Source organism: Aythya ferina (assembly GCF_964211825.1).
Source record: "Aythya ferina genome assembly, chromosome: 3".
In the NCBI taxonomy this organism is placed as follows: Eukaryota; Metazoa; Chordata; class Aves; order Anseriformes; family Anatidae; genus Aythya; species Aythya ferina.
Window position 1 is genome coordinate 117,044,788 of NC_140298.1, and position 18,557 is coordinate 117,063,344.

Sequence of the window (18,557 nt, forward strand, 5' to 3'; positions counted from 1 at the left end):
GGGTCATGTCCTCGCCGATCCCATTATATCCGTAATACGAGTTTGCTCCCTTTGAAGAACTTTGGGCTGGAGCTGCAGGCGGTGCAAATGACTTTGATTCGGCCACATGCAGACGAGCATCAGAGGGCTGTCATCTGGACAATGCGCCAAGCTTCGCTTTCCATTTCCTTTCTTCTGTTCCCCTGCTACAGGAGGATCCAACTGTTTCAAGACCTGTTTCAAGTCCCTTTCAGGACTTCGTGAAACTTTTGAACTCCTTAGGCACCACTTGGAAAGGCCAAATACGTCCTTCCCAGACAGGTTATTTAATATTCGCAAGTCCTCTGACTCTTTGCAAAATTCATTTTATTTTTTTCCTTGCTGGAAAAAGCATTTTTATCTGCACTTTTGCATCTTTCTACCTTTGTTTTTTTTTTTTTTTTTTTTTTTTTCCCCTCCGTTGAAAATCAGACTCTGCAAAGCAGCAGCTTTGGCAAGTTCTGGAGCCCTGTATCTATCAGCCCTGAACCTGTTAGCCCTGATGTTTTGCCACGATTAAACAAAAAATCAAACACAGAGAAAGAGGCAGGAGAGCCCACAGGAGAGTAAAAGAGCTGGAGAAGGAGCATCAGGAAGGAGCGTGCTCACTGAATGGGAAAAATAAATCAGCAGAGAGATGATAACCTACAGAGGACAGCACAAGACAGCACAGAGGAGATGGATGCAGTGAACAAATGTAAACGGGTAGAAAGGGAACCAAGTGTGGAAGGACCTGGATGTGTCCACCCAGCCTGCCAGCGGCTCCTTGGCCAAACCACTGGCCTCAGGGTGCTGTTGAGCCCCTGGCAGACCCCAAAAACCAGAGCTCACCTGCAGTTTGTGCCCTGCAGCAGGGACCTGGGGCTGTGAGGGGGACCCAGATGGTTTGCCTGACCCCATAAGAGCAGGGTGTGCAAGTAAGTGTTCCTAAAAGGGGGAAGAGAGCAAGGGACCAGAATTTGGGTGAAGTGGGATAATGATGTGTGGGGTGTGGGGGGGTCCCAGTGGGTTTGCCTGACCTGGTAAGGACAGGGTGTGAAATTAAGTGTCCCACAAAAGAGGGAAGAGAGCAAGGAACCAGGACTTTGTGAAGTGGGATAATGATGTGTGGGCTGTTAGGGGGTCCTGGTGGGTTTGCCTGACCCTGTAAGAACAGGGGGGGTGAGCAAGTGTCCCCCAAAAGGGGTAAGAGAGTGAGGGACAAGCACTTGGGTGAAGTGGGATAATGATGTGTGGGGTATGAGGGGGTCCCAGTGGGTTTACCTTACCCCGTAAGAACAGAGTGGGTGAGCAAGTGTCCCCCAAAAGAGGGAAGAGAGCAAGGGATCAGGACTTTGGTGAAGTGGGATAATGATGTGTGGGGGACACAGTGGGTTTGCCTGACCCCATAAGAACAGGGTGGGCGATCCCAAAAGGGGTAAGAGAGCAAGGGACAAGCACTTGGGTGAAGTGTGGCACTGATGTGCGGGGTGTGTGGGGGGGGACACAGTGACATTGCCTGACCCCGTAAGGACAGGGCGTGCAATCCGCATCCCCCAAACGGAATGCAAGAGAGCGAGCCACCACATCACGGGGCTGTAGGGACACCGAGGGGGGGGGCTCCCTACAACCCTTAACTCCCCACCACAGCGAGAGGAAGGAGGCAGGGAGTGAAGGGAGGGAGTGAAGGGAAGCTTCGCCTCAGCCCGGCGCTGCCCCGCTCGGTCGCTAGGCGGCCCGGGCCGGGCTGCTGTGGGGCTGGGGAAGCGCCACCCCCGGAAGCAGCGGGCGGGCAAGGAGGGGAGGCAGGAGGAGGGGGGAGGCAGGCGGCAGGCGGGCTGGGGGGGCTCCGGCAAGCGGGGACGGGGGGGGCCGAGCGAGGCAGCGCGCCCGGCGAAGGGGCCGGGGACGCGGCGGAGGCTGCGAGAAGATGGCGGCCAAGTCGGATGGCGGCGGCGGTGGCGGTGGTGGGGGAGGCTTCGCCCAGCTGCACAACCTGGACGAGGCGTCCGCGGCGGGCGTCGGGGCGGCGCCGGGGGAAGGAGCGGAGGAGCCGGGCGGCAGCAGCTCCCTGCACATCTGCCACTGCTGCAACACGTCGTCGTGCTACTGGGGCTGCCGGAGCGCCTGCCTGCGGAATCTCTTCGGCAGGGCGGCTGCTGCCGCTGTTACCACCGGCGCCGGCACCGCCGAGCCGCTGGCCCCGCGCCCCGCCGACGAGGGGCCGCCGCGGGCTGCGGAGGTCGGCGGGGCGGGCGAGCGGCCGTGGCTGGACTGCCTGTGGATCGTGCTGGCGCTGCTGGTGCTGCTGGGGGACGTGGGCACGGACCTGTGGCTGGCGCTGCACCACTACGGCCGGCGGGACTACGTCTGGTGCGGCCTGACGCTGGCCTTCGTGCTCCTGCCCTCGGTGCTGGTGCAGATCCTCAGCTTTCGCTGGTTCGTGCAGGACTACACGGGCGGAGGGCTGGGGGCCGTGCAGGGGCTCAGCAGCCGCGGGCCGCCCATGATGGGGGCCGTCGGCCGCCGGGGGGGACCCGCCACCCCCGGGGCGCAGCGCCTCTGCAGGATCTCCGTCTGGGTCTGGCAGTCCGTCATCCACCTGCTGCAGATGGGACAGGTCTGGAGGTAAGGGGGAGACCGCCCCCGGTTATGGGGAGACAGCCTCGGTTGTGGGGAGACCCCCTCCGGTTATGGGGAGACGCCCCCCGGTTGTGGGGAGACCGCTCCGGTTATGGGGAGACCCCCTCTGGTGATGGGGAGACTCCCCCAGTTATGGGGAGATCACCCCAGTTACGGGGAGATGCCCCCCGGTTGTGGGGAGATCACTCCGGTCATGGGGAGACCCCCCCCGGTTGTGGGGAGACCCCCTTGGTTATGGGGAGATGCCCTCGGTTATGGGGCGACTGCCCCTGTTTATGGGGAGACCCCCTCTGGTTAGGGGGGGACCCCCTCTGGTTATGGGGAGAACCCCCAGGTTATGGGGAGACCCCCTCTGGTTATGGGGATACCGCTCCGGTTATGGGGAGACCCCCCTCGGTTATGGGGAGACCCCCTCTGGTTATGGGGAGACTGCCCCCAGGGGGATGCAGAGGGAGGGGAGGCGGTGGTGGGCATCTGTGGGGTGGGAGATTTGGGGTGCCCGTACCCCCTGGTGTAACGTGGGGTGGCATCTGCTGGGGGTCACCGAGCCACACGGTGCAGCCGGGATGTGGGGTTTTTGGGGAGATGAGGGGCATGGCGACCTCGTGGTTTAATGGGGGCGTGGGGCAGTGGCACCTCGTGGTCCCATCCGGACCCTCGTCTCTTGGGGAGATGAGGGTCAGCACCACCTCATGGTCTAATGGGGACGTGGGGCAGCGTCACCTTATGGTCCAACCTGGACATGGGGCAGTGTCTTTTGGGGAAATGGGATCACTGCCACCTCATGGTCCATTGTGGACGTGGGGCACTGTCCCTTTGGTGAGGTGGGTCTGTGGGTGCTGCGATCTCCTCATGGTCTGAGGTGGACGTGGGTCAGTGTTACCTTGTAGGTCCAAGGTGGATGTGGTCAGTGCCCCCTATATGGGGAACGAGGGGTTTCTGCCCTATAGGGTGAGTGGAGATGCCCCTGCAATGGGTCTGTGGGGCTGAGGTGGGGGAAACAGGAGTCACTGTCACCTCATGGCCTGGCAGGGGGCACGGCTCGGTGGCCATGGGGCAGTGCTCCCCCGGCTGGAGGAGGTGTGGGGGCCCTGCTTTTACTGAGGGGATGCTCAAAAGGAAGAAAAATCCCCTTAAAACGTGTCCGTGGGGCTAAGATGGTTGGGACTGGGGTTTGCTGTCGCCACATGGTCTGAGCTGGACGTGGGTCAGTGCCCCTCACGTGTGGGTTGAGGGGAGGTTTGGGGTCACCCCCGCTTAGCTGAGGAGAGATTTCCCCCAAAATGAGTCTGGGGGGTGGCTGAACGTGGGCTGCTGTCCCCTCAAACCCAAAAACATGGAGGGTCGAAGGGGGTCCTTGCTCCTCGGGGTTGTAAACGGTGCCTCAGGGGTGGGCTCTTGCTGCCCTATGGGGCTGGGGCAGGACTTGGGGGGTAAATATGGGGCTGCTCTCCCCTACAGGTGCTGTGGGGGACGCTGACACCTTTCCTGGTGCCAGCATGGATGTAGGCCCGGGGGTGACCCCAATGAGGGTCGCATCCGTACCCCACAAGCTTCACCCCACACAGAGGGGGGCCCTCACGGCTCACCCCCATTCCCTGAAGAGAAACGCAGAGTGAAGCCTCGGCCCTGCTGAGGGGAAGGAAGAAACCTTCTCCCCGGCGGGGTTGTGGGGACATTTTTCGGGTTGCCAGCGCCAGGCTGAAGGTCAGAGACGGGGACTGCTCCCCCGGAGAGGCCCTGGGGCAGAGGAGCTGCCGCTGAGGGGACGGGGCTGAGGGGGGGACATCTATAGGGTCAGGGGGAATCGAAGGACATCCCCCAACCCGAGCTGCCAGCCGCGTTATCCCCTCTGAAAAAAGGTTTAAGAGGAGAGGCAGGGAGGGATTCTCCGGGATGAAAGCCCGGAGATACAACCGCCTGCACAGCCGCCCGGCATTTCTGCGGAAAGGGGTGGTGTAAGGACAGCCGTAAAGACCCGGCGTGGCCCGGCGTCCTCCAGGAGGGGACGTGGGGTAAGAAGATGGAAGGAGAAGGAGGTTTGGGGCGATGGAGGCCACAGGGAAGGCTCCGGGTGGTGGCATTGGGGTGCTGCACGCGCCCTCCCACCCCACACACACACATATATAGGGAGGTTGGAGGGATGGGGGCTGGCTGTGGGGCTTGGTGGCTTTTGAAATAAAACACAGGCAGAAGATGCTGGATTTTTTTTTTGAAGCACTTCACGATGAGGCAGCGGAGGGGCTTGCAGGGAGGGGGGGTTAACATCCCCGCATCGGCATCTCCAGCCCGAACAAACAGGGCAAAAAATCACCCCGACGGGTGGCCGGGAGGAATTCATCATCGGGGTCTGGGCGAGAGGAGAGGGGAAGGGGGAAAGCAGAAGGCGATGATTGATGGGGAAGTCCTTTATTTTATTATTTTTTTTCTCTCTTTTTCTTTTTCCATCTGGCTAGCGGAAGGGGTTAAGCCTGCTGCCTAATGAAATCAGTGGAGAAGTGGCTGGAGTTAAGATGGAGACAGCACGCTGGAGCCTGGGGGAGGAGGGCTGCGTGGGTGGAGGCAGGGGAGGGCCTTGACACCTCTTCTGAGGACACCGCTCTTGAGATAAAATGAATATACCCATCAAAGATTTCTTTTTTATTATTATTTTTTTATTATTTTATTTATTTTTTTTATTTTCCAAAGAGCTGAGGGGGCGGAGGGGCGGGGGAGCTGCGTGGGGAGGGCGCGCGAAATGTATACCTGGGGGATCGGCCCCTGGAGCCGCGCAACAGCAGGCACGTATTCCTTCTGCATCTTCAATGTCATTCCTGTAACGCTCACCACACGTCTGTGCTCGACTTCTCGTCGTGTTGGGGGGGATATTTTATTTCCTTTTGGGCCGAGGGATGATGAGAAGGGGGTTGTGTGGCGTGTACGAGGGTGATGAATTGGTGCGCGACCCCTTCTCCTGCTGTCCCTACTGCTCCCAAGCGCTGATCCCGTCAGCAAAAGCAATTCAGCGACGCAGAGGCACCTCTGGCAAGTTGGATTTCTCCCCTCCTGGAGTCAGGAGGAAGAAATGATTATGTATTAGCCGCGGTGTGAGTCTGCATTGGCAAAAACATCCCCCGGCACGCTCGAGTGAGCGGGTGGGGAGGGGGACACCGAAGCGGCGCCGGCAGAGGGGGAATTTTGGGGGGGGGAATACGAAGGACCCAGGCTCAAATTACCCAGGCTTTTTGTCAATGCAGAGAAAAAATATTCGCTTCTGAGACGGCGCGGGGCTGGGACTGCCGAAAGGGACTGGAAAGGAGCTCTGCAGAGCAAACCACGCTAGGTAAAATGAGGGAGCTTCCTCTCCTGTTGGTCGCCAACCACCCTAGCGCCTGGCTCCGGCTTTTTAGGGCACGCTGAGCAGGGCGAGCAGCATGAAGCTGCCTCCCAGCACCCGACCGAAGCCAGAATAACTTCCCGGTGTCTGTGAGCTTGCCTCCACGAAGGCATTTTCTCCCATCCCCACTCTAGCCATTGCGAGTGCTGTTAAAATTAATCTGGGACGCGGTGATGGGACTCGTGGCTAAATCTCTTCGTGCTGGTAAGACTCTGATAATGTGGGGATGGAGGGGGAAGACCCAGAAGGATGAAAGTTCAGCTCGTCGTGCACCCAGCCTGCTTTCCTGCATGAGAACGGCAACACGCTGCGGCTGCACGGGGCGTGATGAGGGCTGTCCTCAGTTCCCCTGCCCAGGGAGCGAGCGCTGGGGCTTAGTGGGAGTACTGGGCGGATATTTCGGGTTTCTTGGTTTCTTGCCTTGTTTTTGTTTTTTTTTTTTCTTTTTTTGCTCAGCCGAGAGCCTGAGGCTGTGTTAATGCTGCCCACCTACAGCGGCTGCTGGAAAGAAAGTACACAGACGTGGTGAAAGCGCGCGCGTGTGTGTACACACGTGGGCACACCGCGATTTTAATTGATGCTTGAAGTGCCACGATCCCAAATTACCTTCCCACTGGTACCCGGGGGATTTTTTCCCTCACAAATCTCCCGTTTTCACCCTTTCATCTCGATCCCCGAGCTTACCTCGAGGACTTCAAGCAAGCAGAGGTCGCTCATTTTGCGAGGGGTGTTTGTGACAGTCCTGCACCCGATGCACCTTTCTTGAACCTTTTTATCCTGGTCAGTGGGTCACGGTTGCTGTCGAGGAGCAGAGGGATTGAAGCACAATCCTTGGCGTTGCTATTAAAAAAAAAACATCATTGAATTCCATTGGATTAAGCATGTGGGGGCTGAGCTGACACGAGCTCGCCCGAAAATCTCGCCGTGTCTGGTAGCTGGCAGTGATGGTAAGGTTCGTGACTCGAGTGCAAGATATTTATGGGTTTTGGTGTTAAATTTGGTCTGAATACATATTTAGAAGAAAAACCGTGTGCTAAAAAGAAAAAAAAACACGCTCCAGTCACTGTTTTGACATTAAATCGCCGTGTGTGTGTGTTTAAGGGAAAAAAATCCTAAAGTTTAAGCGACGGCTTGCCATCTTGGTTATTAGTGGAAAGACCAAATCTCTGACTTGTTCCTCGTTCGGCGTGCCCGGAGGTGGAAGGATGAATCGATGGCTTTAAAAGGAAGACGTGGTATTTAATGACTGCGTGATGAGTGGGTTCGGGCTTTGCTAAAATACTTTGCTCTGGGATGAACTGGGAGCTGGGAATCTGCAAATTGAGCTGATTTAGAAACCGGCAGCTACAACTCCTGAGACGCCAGCCCAAATCCCTTGGCGTGGGGGCCAGCAGCGTGTCAAACAGCCAAGTTGCTGCCCTGACACCCCCTCGCTGTCTTGCTTTGGGATGTTCAACCCCACAGAGCCTTGCTGTGAATTTCCTGCCTGCCCTGGCACTCCCGAATTAGTGTTTTTTGCGTTTTTTCTTTCAGCTTTCTCTGGTTAGCTTGTCTGGCAGCTCAGTTTTCCCCCTTCGCCAAGTTTTAACAGCTTGCTCGGAGAGTACGGAGTTTTGTCAGCTTTCGACAAGTTGGCAGAGGGAGGACGTGCTGGGATGGATGCTTAAATATGCTCTCCCTCCAAAATCACGTCTGGGGCGTAAGATTTTTACCCAACCTTTCCTCCCCTGTCCCAATTTCGAAGGGTTTTCTGTAGGATCTCCGTCAGAGCCGGGCTGCCTAAATTAAAACACGCCAAGGATGGCCCACCTAAAGCACAGGTAGGGGAGTTTGTGGGGGCGAATACTCATCCCAAATCATGATACCAGCAAGAAAAGAGGCTTTCTCACTTGGGTAGGGTCTTTATTGGTTTTGGGGTGGTGGCGAGGCTCCGTGTCTTGTGGAGTGCTACCCACTAGAGGGGGTCAAACCACAGATGTTGGAGCAGCTCTGCTGCGCCAGCCTGGGGAGGGCAGAGTTTGCCTCCAAGCCTTCTTCTCTTTGGGCTCTGCCCCGACCTGCTGGGAGCTCCCCGTCCAGGTACTTGGGCTGTTCTGAATCACAGCAGGGTATGTGGGGGCAAAGGGGCAGGATTTGGGGCAGAAAGTGGATTTCAGCAGTGTTTTGAGGAAGGTAGACGTGGCGCTCCGTTGGCAAGGCATTGGCGTGGCAGTGAGGGCTCATTGCATCCCCACCAGGCTACGTGGGGATGCAGGAGTGCTTTGGGGCCCTAATCTTCTTCCTGAGGGAGCCAGCATAATAATTCCTCATCTTTAGGGGCCAGGACAGCGGCGTGAGGCACTTCTGAGAGCCCAGGAGTCTGAAATCTCTCCAAAAACCATCCTCTTGGGAGCAGGCTGGCACCCCGCTTCCCTAAACCCTTTGACCCCAGCATCCCCTTTCTGGTTGCTCCATGCCGAGCTCTAGGGCAGACAATTGTGCCTTTTTTTACCCTTTTTTTTTCTCCACGTTCCCTACAGTTTTATTTCTAACACCAGTGGGATCAGAGGCAGAGGGGAGGCAGGGTGCAAAGGGCTGGGGGAGAGGCAGCTTCTTTGCGTGCCAAAACACTCACCCCTCCGTCTTCCACCTTTCTAGACACTTCCATTTTGCTGCGAGCTGCACGGAGCTGCTTTTATTCCTTGCCGTGGTTCTCCTTCTGGGTGTAAATGTAGGTTATTCAGGGAGCATTTCCTTTAATGAAAAGGACGGAGGAAGAACTGATGGTGATAAAGCAGCTCCGTGGAGGAGAGAGCTGCTCTGGCTGCCTCGAGACCGCGAGGGAAAGAAATTGGACGTCGAATGTGCAGTTTTCCTCGGGGAACGAAGGGAGCCCACGGAGAAGTCTGGATCCCTCAGAATATCCCTAAAGGATCCCTAAAGCACTCTCCCTGTGCTTTATTTCCCTCGAATCCTGCCTTGATTTTTAGCACCTTGCTGCCTTGGAAGCCGGTACTATAAGGCTGTGACACCCGCGAGCCTTTACGCAGGGGGAACTGTGAATCAGAGAAATGTTTTGTTATCAGCCAGAGCTCAAAATAAATTGGAATTAAAGCTACAACCAAAAAAAAAACACCACCAAATGCTGTGACTTTGTTGACCCACGGCTTCTGATGATGGGACCCGGACCTGCTACGGCTGTGTTAGGGTATTGAGGTGCTTTTCCCGAGCCAGACCCCGAGGAAATGGGGACAGGGCTGGGGTTGGCCCGTGAAATATTCACAATCTGTCCTTAGGTGACTCCGGGGGCATGTAGGATCTCTCGCAGAACCGGCAGAGCTCTGGCACCTCGTCACCTTTTTAGTGAAGCCTGGAGAAAAAACAAATCTCCCCAAAGAAGCAGCGTGGTGTGGCCGGCAGCTGGAGCATCCCACAGCCAGCAGTGGGGTCTCAGTGGGGTTTCTGCGGGGCAGGAGGGCACGGAGGGTGCTGGAGGAGCACCCGGCCCCTAAAAGGGGTGGCAGACAGCCCTGCCAGCGTGCACAGCACTCCGGTGTCAGGGGAAATACCCTTTTCTTCAGTTTCTGCTGTTAAAAAAAGAGCAGTTTAACCCTTTGTGCTCATTTCCCTGGCACAAACGGGGAGCCCTGCATGAGAGGGCTGCCAGGAAGGCATCGCCAGCCACAGAAGACAGCAGCAAAGCACCGGGAGCGGCTTGGAGTTTGGGGTTGGAATTCATCCCAGTTCTGTCTCAGCGAATGGGGGGGGGTGAAAAAAAAATGAGCAACGGAGGCCGATGCTGTTGAAGTGAAAATTGTAAAGAGTGGTATAAGCAGAAGGCATTTAAATAATGTAAACAGTCTGGCAGGGGAGGAAAGGATGGGAGGCATTCCAGAAACAAAGGGAAAAGAGTTTTTTTTTTTTTTTAAAAAAAAAAAGGACTAAAAATACACCGAGCCTTGAATTCCAGAGATTATCTCAATTAGGGCTTTTTCAATGTATCTTTACAACGGAATTGGAGGAGTTCACAAAAGATAATAGAGGCTACGTGATAGGGAGCGGCGATATTAATTTGTTTAATTAAAGGGATGAAGGGCTCCCGAACAGCAGATTCACTTATCTCGTGGCGTGGTGCTCGGCAAGCTGCAGCCTGGTGGAGAGGAGGAGGAGGAGACCAAAAACCCCCTCCTGCAGCAAGGGTGGCTGGATGGAAATCCCTTCAGGTGGGATTCAGGTGCTCTTAGAGCCAAAGGGCATCATTTTACGTTCCCATGAGGATTTTATGTGACATTCAGGGAGCCAAAATTGGGCGTTTTCCTCCAAGAATAATTAAAAAAAATCAGATGTGAGCGCTGCATGGTGCAGGCAACGCACTTTTAAGGACGCATCAGCACACACCGAGCTGTGCTCGACGCCTTCCTTCACCTTGGAGCTGTGCTGGCACCTCTCCGAAGTTGTGGCCAGTCTCAGCACAACCCTTGGCATGGGGGAGAGGGGCTGCAGATCTGCATATCTGAATTAAATTCCCCCCCCTGGATGTATATTAAAAATATTAAGCAGCACCGAGCTCCGTCGCCCGGCTCAGCGATCTTTGGAGGCGCTTCCTGGCTTTTAACGGAGGGATAAAACAGAACCTGCAATTAGGGTAATTTTTCCTAATTGAATATTTTGCTTTCTTCGCTCCCTTTCAGAGCGTGACGGTAAGTACCAGCCTGCGTAAAGCTTTGGAAATATTTACACTCCCCCTTGCTGGCGGCGGGTGCAAACACGCTTGTTCTCGGGCAGCCCATCTCAGTCCCTCCTGAACAACTTGGGCAGGAGGTGGGCAAAAACCCTTTCAGCCTCTTCACTGTTATTTCTAGGCAGTGCGGTTCGTTTCCCAAGATTAATTAGGAGTGGAAATCATTGGGAACGGCATGGGCTGGTGGCTCTCCAAGCGCCGGCTGCGGGTCGAGGTGGAAACTCTCTTTGGGGAAAGGAAGTTTTCCCCTTACTTGGGGTTAATTTTTATTTATTCGCTTTATTTATTCGCTTTGGTGTGAATACTTCAGCCCAGGTGAATGATGGAGGGTGGAGAAATGCCTCACTGTGTCCATCCAGCAGGGACCCAAACCCTTGTGTCCCCTTGAACCCATCCCTCGATGGGACACGAGGCGCTTTGTCGCCCCTGCAGCTTTCTGAGCCCTCTTTTGCTCTGCACTGGTCCCGGTTTGGTTAAACTGGGACCATCCTGGGCACGTGGAACCAGCAGCAAGCCAGAAATCACCTCCTATTTTCACCAGACCCAACAACCTGGGTAAAAAGTTTTCTGTGGGCTTTATTTTTTGCTTTTGAAGCACGCCGAGCGCTCGGCTGCCGTCCTTTAAAACTCCTCAGAGCCTTTAAAGATAGCAGTTTAAAAATGAGGTGATTATTGGGTTTTCTTCAAAGCAGGATGTCAGGAGAAGCTACCTGAAGGCCCAGAGGCTCGACCTGCAAATGTGCAGAGGCTCGACCTAAAAACGTGCCAGGTATTTGGGATTAAAAGTAATTGTAGGTACTCAGCGTAATTGGATGGATGCAGCCCGGACCGCAGATGGCAGTCGCAATTTTGCAAAACTTGGGGTTGAAAAAAACTGGCATTAAACACCATTTGATGCTCGCCACGAGCCACCGAGTTTTGCTCTTTGTGCTTCTTGGGAAAGGACCAATTCTTGAGCCGTACGGGGAAATTATTTCCGACCCTTCTCTTTTTCTTGTTGCTGTTAAATGGTGTTGGAGGAGGAAAAACGCCACTGGAGCTGTCGGGAGCCGTGTAGCTAGAGCAGAGGGTTTGAATTCGGGCTTGGAGTTTAATTTCTGACGCTTTGCTGACTTCTTTGCCCGGGACCGGATTATTTTCCCCGTTCTTTCAAGGGATTAGGGGATTTGTAAACCAGCACTCCTAAGAAAGGCGTCTAAAATAACAGGGAAGGGCACATCTCCTTTCATTTGCCTCAAACAGATTGGTTTTAAGGTTCTGGAAGTGGGAAATGTGCAGGAGCTGTTGGCTTTGGGGTCTGAAACTTTTCCCTTTGCCAAGGCAGCGTGGTGCCTTTTGGGAAAAATGGAGAGGAAACGAGGGGAAATCAGCCTTTTTTATTTTTTAGGGGATTATTTCGCCTCGGCATCGATGGACGACAACGTACCGACTGGAAGTGCATCAGGTCGTCTCGTTTGCCACGTGGGAAATCGGGCTCAGTTCTACAGAAAGCAGGAAAAGCCCCCCGACTTCTTGAGAAGCCGGGCCGTAATTAGGGGCAGTGCTTCTAATTGGGATCAGGCATTCAAGATCCAGCTCCTGAAGGGCCTTGGCCCCCTGGTAGTGTAGTTCCCGTTCCTTAATAAAGAATTCAGGCGCGTGTGTTCGGACTGGAAATTTTGCCTGGCGTTGACCCCTCCGATCAACCAGCAGCTCCTTGCCTTGGTAACACCTTCCGCTGGGTATAGGATTAATTGGTTGTGTGAGTTAATTGAAGACCAAACTTCATTAGGCTCCCATTATTGTTGCATTTGTATTCTTCCTGTCCTAAATCCTCAGTGAGAACATCTGGTAGTCACTCAAAATAGAAGCCTACGTTGCAGGGAGCGACTTCACCATCGTAAAAACGTGGTTTTTTTTCACCGACCGGGCTTAAGCAGCAGTCACCTTTAAAGAATTTCTTCTTCCAGGCCCTTTTCAGAGAGGCAACGTGTTGATGGGATCCCGAATGTGTCTGAATCCTCCCCGCAAGCTCGCGTGGCTCCGTCGTGAGCTGCGAAATCAGCGGTGTCCTCCCTTGGCACTGCCCCTCTTCCCTTCGCTGCTCTCGTACCATTTTCCCTCTGTGTGAGCATCTTCAGGTGTTGCTGTTTCCGCCAACGCAGCGCGAAATGTTTTATCTGATCTCTTTTTCTGTCCCCAAAACCCGGGATTTCAGTGTAATCTCTACATTGAATTGAAGCGCTCCCAATGTACTTCAATACAGAGTGTCTCGAGGGTTTGGGCTCCTCTCAGTGCCAGAATGGTAGAAAAGAGCAAGCGGCAACATTTTTATTTTATTTTTACTTCTGAAGTTTCTCATTTATTGTTTCTTTTGTGCAGATTTTGATGGATCGTGGAGAAATTTGGTAGGAGAGAGCCCGGCTCGCTCTGCCTGCCCTTGGAGCAGCTGAGCTCCATCCCACCGTGGAAATTTCAAGTTTTTGGGGCTTGGGTACTTCCCTTTTAGCCCGATTTTCCCCCCTTAGCTAGTCCCAAGGCTGGTTTGGGTATCCAGCACTCAACCTTCCTGCTGGGGGCCTTAACATCAAGCCAAAACTGGGGGAATTTAATTCTACAGGTGATAAACGTGAAAAGAGCGAGAGGTGGAGAAGCTAACCCAGTGATTTCAGAACAAGGCATTCACTGCAGGAGAGGTCGTTTGGGGTTGTGTTCCTACCACCAGCGAGGAATTAACTGAGAAGAGAGCAACGAAAGGAGAAGGTTCGTGGTGGAAATGCAACTTAAAAGCCTGCCAGATTCAGGCTGGGTGTCCCGAAGCACGCACGTTTCGGAGGAGCTGGGGACGACGACGACAATTTTACCAGCCCAAACGTAAAACCTGCTCATGCATCCTCTGCTCAATGATTCTAATGATAACGCCGAAATGACTTGATTTGCCCATTAAAAGATATGTATTGCTCTTCCTAATCATACAAGTAGATTCAGGAAAAGAGATCTCTGCCTTAAATTAGGCTGCGTCCCCGGCTCTGTGGACGAGCTATTATTTTCCTCCCTACACCATTTCCTTCCCCTATTGCTCCAGCACCACCCAGACCCCATTAAGTGGGGCTGGCAATCAGGCCTGCAGGAGTAAATACATCAAAAACCTCTGGATGCAGTCAAAGAGAGCTTCTGGGGGCTGATGAGCTCCTGCTTTTCTTTCCCCCGGGGCTCTGTTGCCAGCTAAGATCTCATCGCCTCGGGTCAGACCAGCGGGGTTATCTGAAGGAGGCCATTTGCTACTCCATCCTTCCTGGCTCTGAGCAGGGTTTGCTTGCTCTGCGGGGGCCGTTCCTGGGGTGTTCGTGGTGCCTGGGGTGAATTGGAGAAATAATTCGGTGTCCTGAACGGGTCGGAGCTCTGGGTGCCGTTGTGCCAAGCTGCCTCTGGTCTGTGGGGACTGCCCGAGTTAAAGGGAGAAACAGCAAAGGAGCAGCGGTGTCTGGTGGTGTTAGTGGAGATCCTGTTTGAGCTTAAAAAGCCTTTTTTTTGTTAATTTAAACCCTACCTTAAATTGAGAACAGGGTAATTGCAGTTTTTCCCTTTGTGGATGAACTGAGGAGTGTCACTGCCAGGGCCAGCAAGAAATCCTGTGCGGGGTTTTTCCAAATTCACGAGGGCAGGAAGCCGAAAAAGCAATTAATTCAGCATCTTGTGAGCTTTCCACGCTCCTGTGTTATAGGGTGGAGAACTCCAAGAGACTCCAGCCTGATCATGTGCAGATCATTGCTTTCGGGTCCAGACACCCGTGCTTTATATCATGCCAGAAGCTCGAAGCCCTCAGTGCCACGACGTCTTCCCAGCTCTTCGGGGATCATCCTCAGTGCCCTCATCCCACCGCTGTGAGTTCACCTCTGAGCAGGTCTCACAGCCTGTGAAGCCTTTTTTTTTTATCTCCAGCAGGGCTTCAGGCCACGGACCGCGTGTTCTCCGGGACGTGAGCAGGGTGGGATATTGATTATAATGCTTAGGGTGGTGATTTATCACCTTCATTAGCAGGGATGAGCCCGGCTCGCTGGATTCAGTTGTCCCAGAGACACCCGGATAGTAAATAATAAATAAACAATCGAAGATGGAGTTGGGGCGGGCGGTGGAAGGATCTAGCAGACAGCCTGCTTAAATTACTAATGGGCACGTTCGGTGTGGTTGTTGCCTTTCTGGAGCTGGTGGTGCTGCTTTGAGGGACCGAAATGACTCGAGACGTGTCTGGATTGAGCTGATGGAGGCACGCCTGGAGGTAGTCGCCTTCCTCCCTGTCCCACGACTTCGGGTAGGTGTCTGCACAGGATTTCACCCACGGATAAAAACATCAGAGATGCTATTTTTCTAGGTACCTACGCTCCTTCTAACGAAATAAAGCTACAGCTAAAATAATGAATTTCCCTGAAGTGGTGACGTGGTGGAAACGGAGAAGGACGTACAAACCGGAGCAGGTTTTACGCTGGGTGTTTCCTTTTGCTCCTCACTTAATTTCCTTCTAGTTTGCCACCAAATAAACCTTCCAATATTGGGGGAGAGATGAATATCTGCGAGCCATTGTAGGATTGCAGCTGTTTAGGGCTTTCAGGACCGGTTCAATACAGTATTGCAGCTGCGGTGCCCTATTTCATATGAAAAACACAACTTTTGGCCAAAGTGGTCTCAGTCAGAAGGGGCAGGAGGACTAGGTGAAAGCAGCTGAGCTGAAGCCACGGGGAAGTGGCTCAGCCTTTTTGGCAGCTTTCAGTTGCATCCTCCCTGCCCAGGAAACTCTGTATTAGGGGCTCGAGCTTGCAAATCCCCAAATTTCCAGGTCTTAGGGTGTGTGTAGGGACGCTGCCTGCCCACAGTAATTTGGGGTGGCGAGCACCGAGCCCAGGAGGTGAGCAGCCAGCTGATGCCATGGGCTTGTAGGAATGAGCCCTGCCTTTATTTAGGATCAAAATCCAGGCGTGTAACACAAACCCCATAACACTCCTGCTGTAAAAATCACTGGTTAGGACATCGTGCGTCTAATAACGACGGCGTTTTGCATTTCTTGCTGTAGGTCTGCGATTCAAGGAGGATCCTCTTAAATTAAAGAGTTTTCCTCTTGCCCAAGTGATTCCTGCAGGAGCTCCTTGTGCTCTCCTGCTGCCAAAAGGCACCAAAAATCCCCGATGTGGCCGTGGCAAAGTGCGGAGCTGGCAGAAGGAGGAATAAATAAATCAGGGCCCGGGTGAGCGTTATGGGGAGATGATCGTTAACCAGCAGTCATGTGTAAAAAGCGGCGTCTAGACACTCAAACGCCTGCTAATAGCCTTTGATTAACCATTTTTTTGTTTTGTTCTTGCTCAGTGTGTTAATCACTGTGATTAAAATGCTTAGCCACCATGGAGATAGACGTGGTGTAAATTAGGAAGTAAGCAAATCCAAACAGATGGGGCAGGGAGAATTAGTGGCTCTGGCAGGGCCGGCGTTAGGCGAGGTAAGGCCAAGGAAGATTTAGGGGAGACCCTAAATAAGCCAAGAGAGGCAAATTTGCCTGTCCCGTGGGCCTGCCAGCCTTCCCCACCCTCCTGATCCCATAAACCTCACCTCCTCCAGGCTTTTTTCTCTGACTTTAGAGCCTGGTCCTGGCCTCACCTGGTCACCACATCCCAGGGTGAGCTCAGGGTGTCAGCTTCTCCGTGATGTGCCTCGTTCCCCACGTGGCAGAGCCCTTGGGGTCCTGCAAACGGAGGGCTTGGGGAAAAGGACTGACCACTCGGACTGTCCTGGATCTAGACCCATCCTCTGCTGGCTGGTTGGTTGGGATCTTTTTGGTAGGAATAGCAAAAGAGCCTTATTGTTTGCCCTTCCACCCCAAAACGTGTGCAGGTACCCAGTCCTTCCTTAGCTGCCCTTTCTCTTCCTCCTTCTCCTAAATCTGGACTACTTTGGTGTGAAAAGCTGGAAGTTTCCTAATTCCTTGCTTCAGGGAAGTGCTGGCTTCAGTCTGATCCGCTACCGAATCATTGCTGTGTGTCCCCGAATTCCTTTTTAGCTGAAGTTAATTTTCTCTTCTTGTGCTGTCAGGTTTATTTTGCGGTGCCAGAGGGAATTTTCCAGGGGGAATCGGGCAGCCGAAGCTCTGGGACGTGAGACGAGCAAGGTGGAAAGGGGGATGTGTGTCTGAGGGAGGAGGCTTTGCTCAGAGCTCAGCACTTCCACAGGCTTCGGGAAGAGCTGGACCCTTTTGGGGTTCAGTCCTGGCCCTTTTGGAGCAGTGGGGTTGATTTCCAAACCCCATGCTCCATGAACTCCAAGGGTTCCTGGTTCCTGGTGCTCTTCTGTGAGCCCAGGCAGCGCCGTGTCTTGTGTGAAAGTCACTCCTGTTCCTTTCTTTGCTTTCTCCATCCCCTCGTTTGGTGTTTCCTCTGCTGTCCTCACATGAACCAGCCGTCTTTTTCCTCATCTTTCCCATTTCTTCCTTCCCTTGACTAATCACAGCAATTTTCCAGCCTCATGAAACCCTCCGCCTCTCGTGCCTCTCGTTACGCCGCTCCTCCTTCCTTTCACCTCCTGTTTTTTCCCCGAGAGGTATGTACCTGTATGCAGCAAGCCACAGAGGCAGCTAAATCAAAACAAAACATTTCTTTTACACCCCAAATCCATCCACGAAGACCTCAGACCCAGAACTTTTATGATCTAAAAGGCTGGGCTCGGTCAACCCTCTTGGAAAGCCATCGAGGCACGCGAGCGTGCAGCCGAGTGCATTAAGCTCAGCAATGCCCCCGATTCCAAGCACCCAGCAAATATTTTATTTGCTTTATTTTAAGCTTTTCAGAAAGTGCTGTGCTGTGACTGCCAGGACAAGGCTGGCCTGTATTTTAGGTGACACATCAGATGGGATCCGGACTCTGCTTCGCGGCGCTGCTGCGGCCAATTGTTCAGCGCTTCGCTCCGGCTCCCGACGCGCCTAATGAAGACGTTGTCGTGAGCCCGGATTCGGCCTGAATGCCATTAGCTGCTGGCTGAGAAAGCAGAAACGTGGCCCACGATGCCAGGCTCTGCGGGTTTTGTTCAGCAGCCATCAGATAGGGCTTCGGAGGGGCTAAATGCCGAAAATAATCAGCGCCTGAGCCAGCTGGTGGCACCCGGGCTCCAAACCGACTTCGGTTAGGGTAAGGTAGAGCTGGGGGCGTCGTTCTGGGGAAGGGGGGACAGAGATATCTGAATATTCTGGCACGCAGGAGAGCTGGCAGAGAAGACAAGGGAAGTGTCTGCTGTCAGCTTGCGTTAGGGTCCCCGTGATATCCATGTGTTGCCTTGGCAGGGCGCGCGGCACGCAGACGTGGCGTATCTCACAGCCAGAACCGAAATCCTTCTCTCGCTGGAGCCCGTCTCGTTGGAACTACCTGGGTTAGCCTGGAATTAATATTTATTTTTTTCCTGGTTGCAATCTTCTGCAGTGGGTTTGTGGGAGGGGAGGAAAGCACGAAACCCGCAGTCATGTTTTGGGAGTTTTATTTGGTTTTGGATGTGTTTTTTGGTGTGCCAGGAGGAAATATTCTGCTCGCTGTGTGCCACAGGATGACATGGGGTTGTTTGGGGAGTCTCTGTACATGCCACGTGAACTTTGGTTGTTCCTGGGATGTGCTGCATCACTCAGGATCCCCGTGGAGAGGGACTCAGCCTGGTACCACGTCCTATCCCAAGCAGGTTGTGTCTGCCCCTCTGTCTTCAACCCCCTGTCTTCAGCTTCTGCATTTGCTGCTTAGTGCAAAGCAGAGGAGTTCTCAACAGGATCATGCATTTTTGACTTTTGGTCCCATGAAGACTGCAGGAGAGGAAAAAGAC

The 18,557-nt window shown here is 53.8% G+C and overlaps 1 protein-coding gene across 1 annotated transcript in view; it reads left to right on the forward strand.

Annotated features, from left to right (window-relative positions):
* The first annotated feature begins 1,890 nt into the window (after positions 1-1,890).
* XKR6 (XK related 6) overlaps positions 1,891-18,557 on the forward strand; it is a 126,105-nt gene continuing 109,438 nt past the window's right edge. The window contains exon 1 of the mRNA XM_084513643.1: positions 1,891-2,625. Within this exon, the coding sequence (XP_084369769.1) occupies positions 1,928-2,625 (698 nt within the window). The 5' untranslated portion in view covers positions 1,891-1,927. The remainder of the gene's footprint in view (positions 2,626-18,557) is intronic.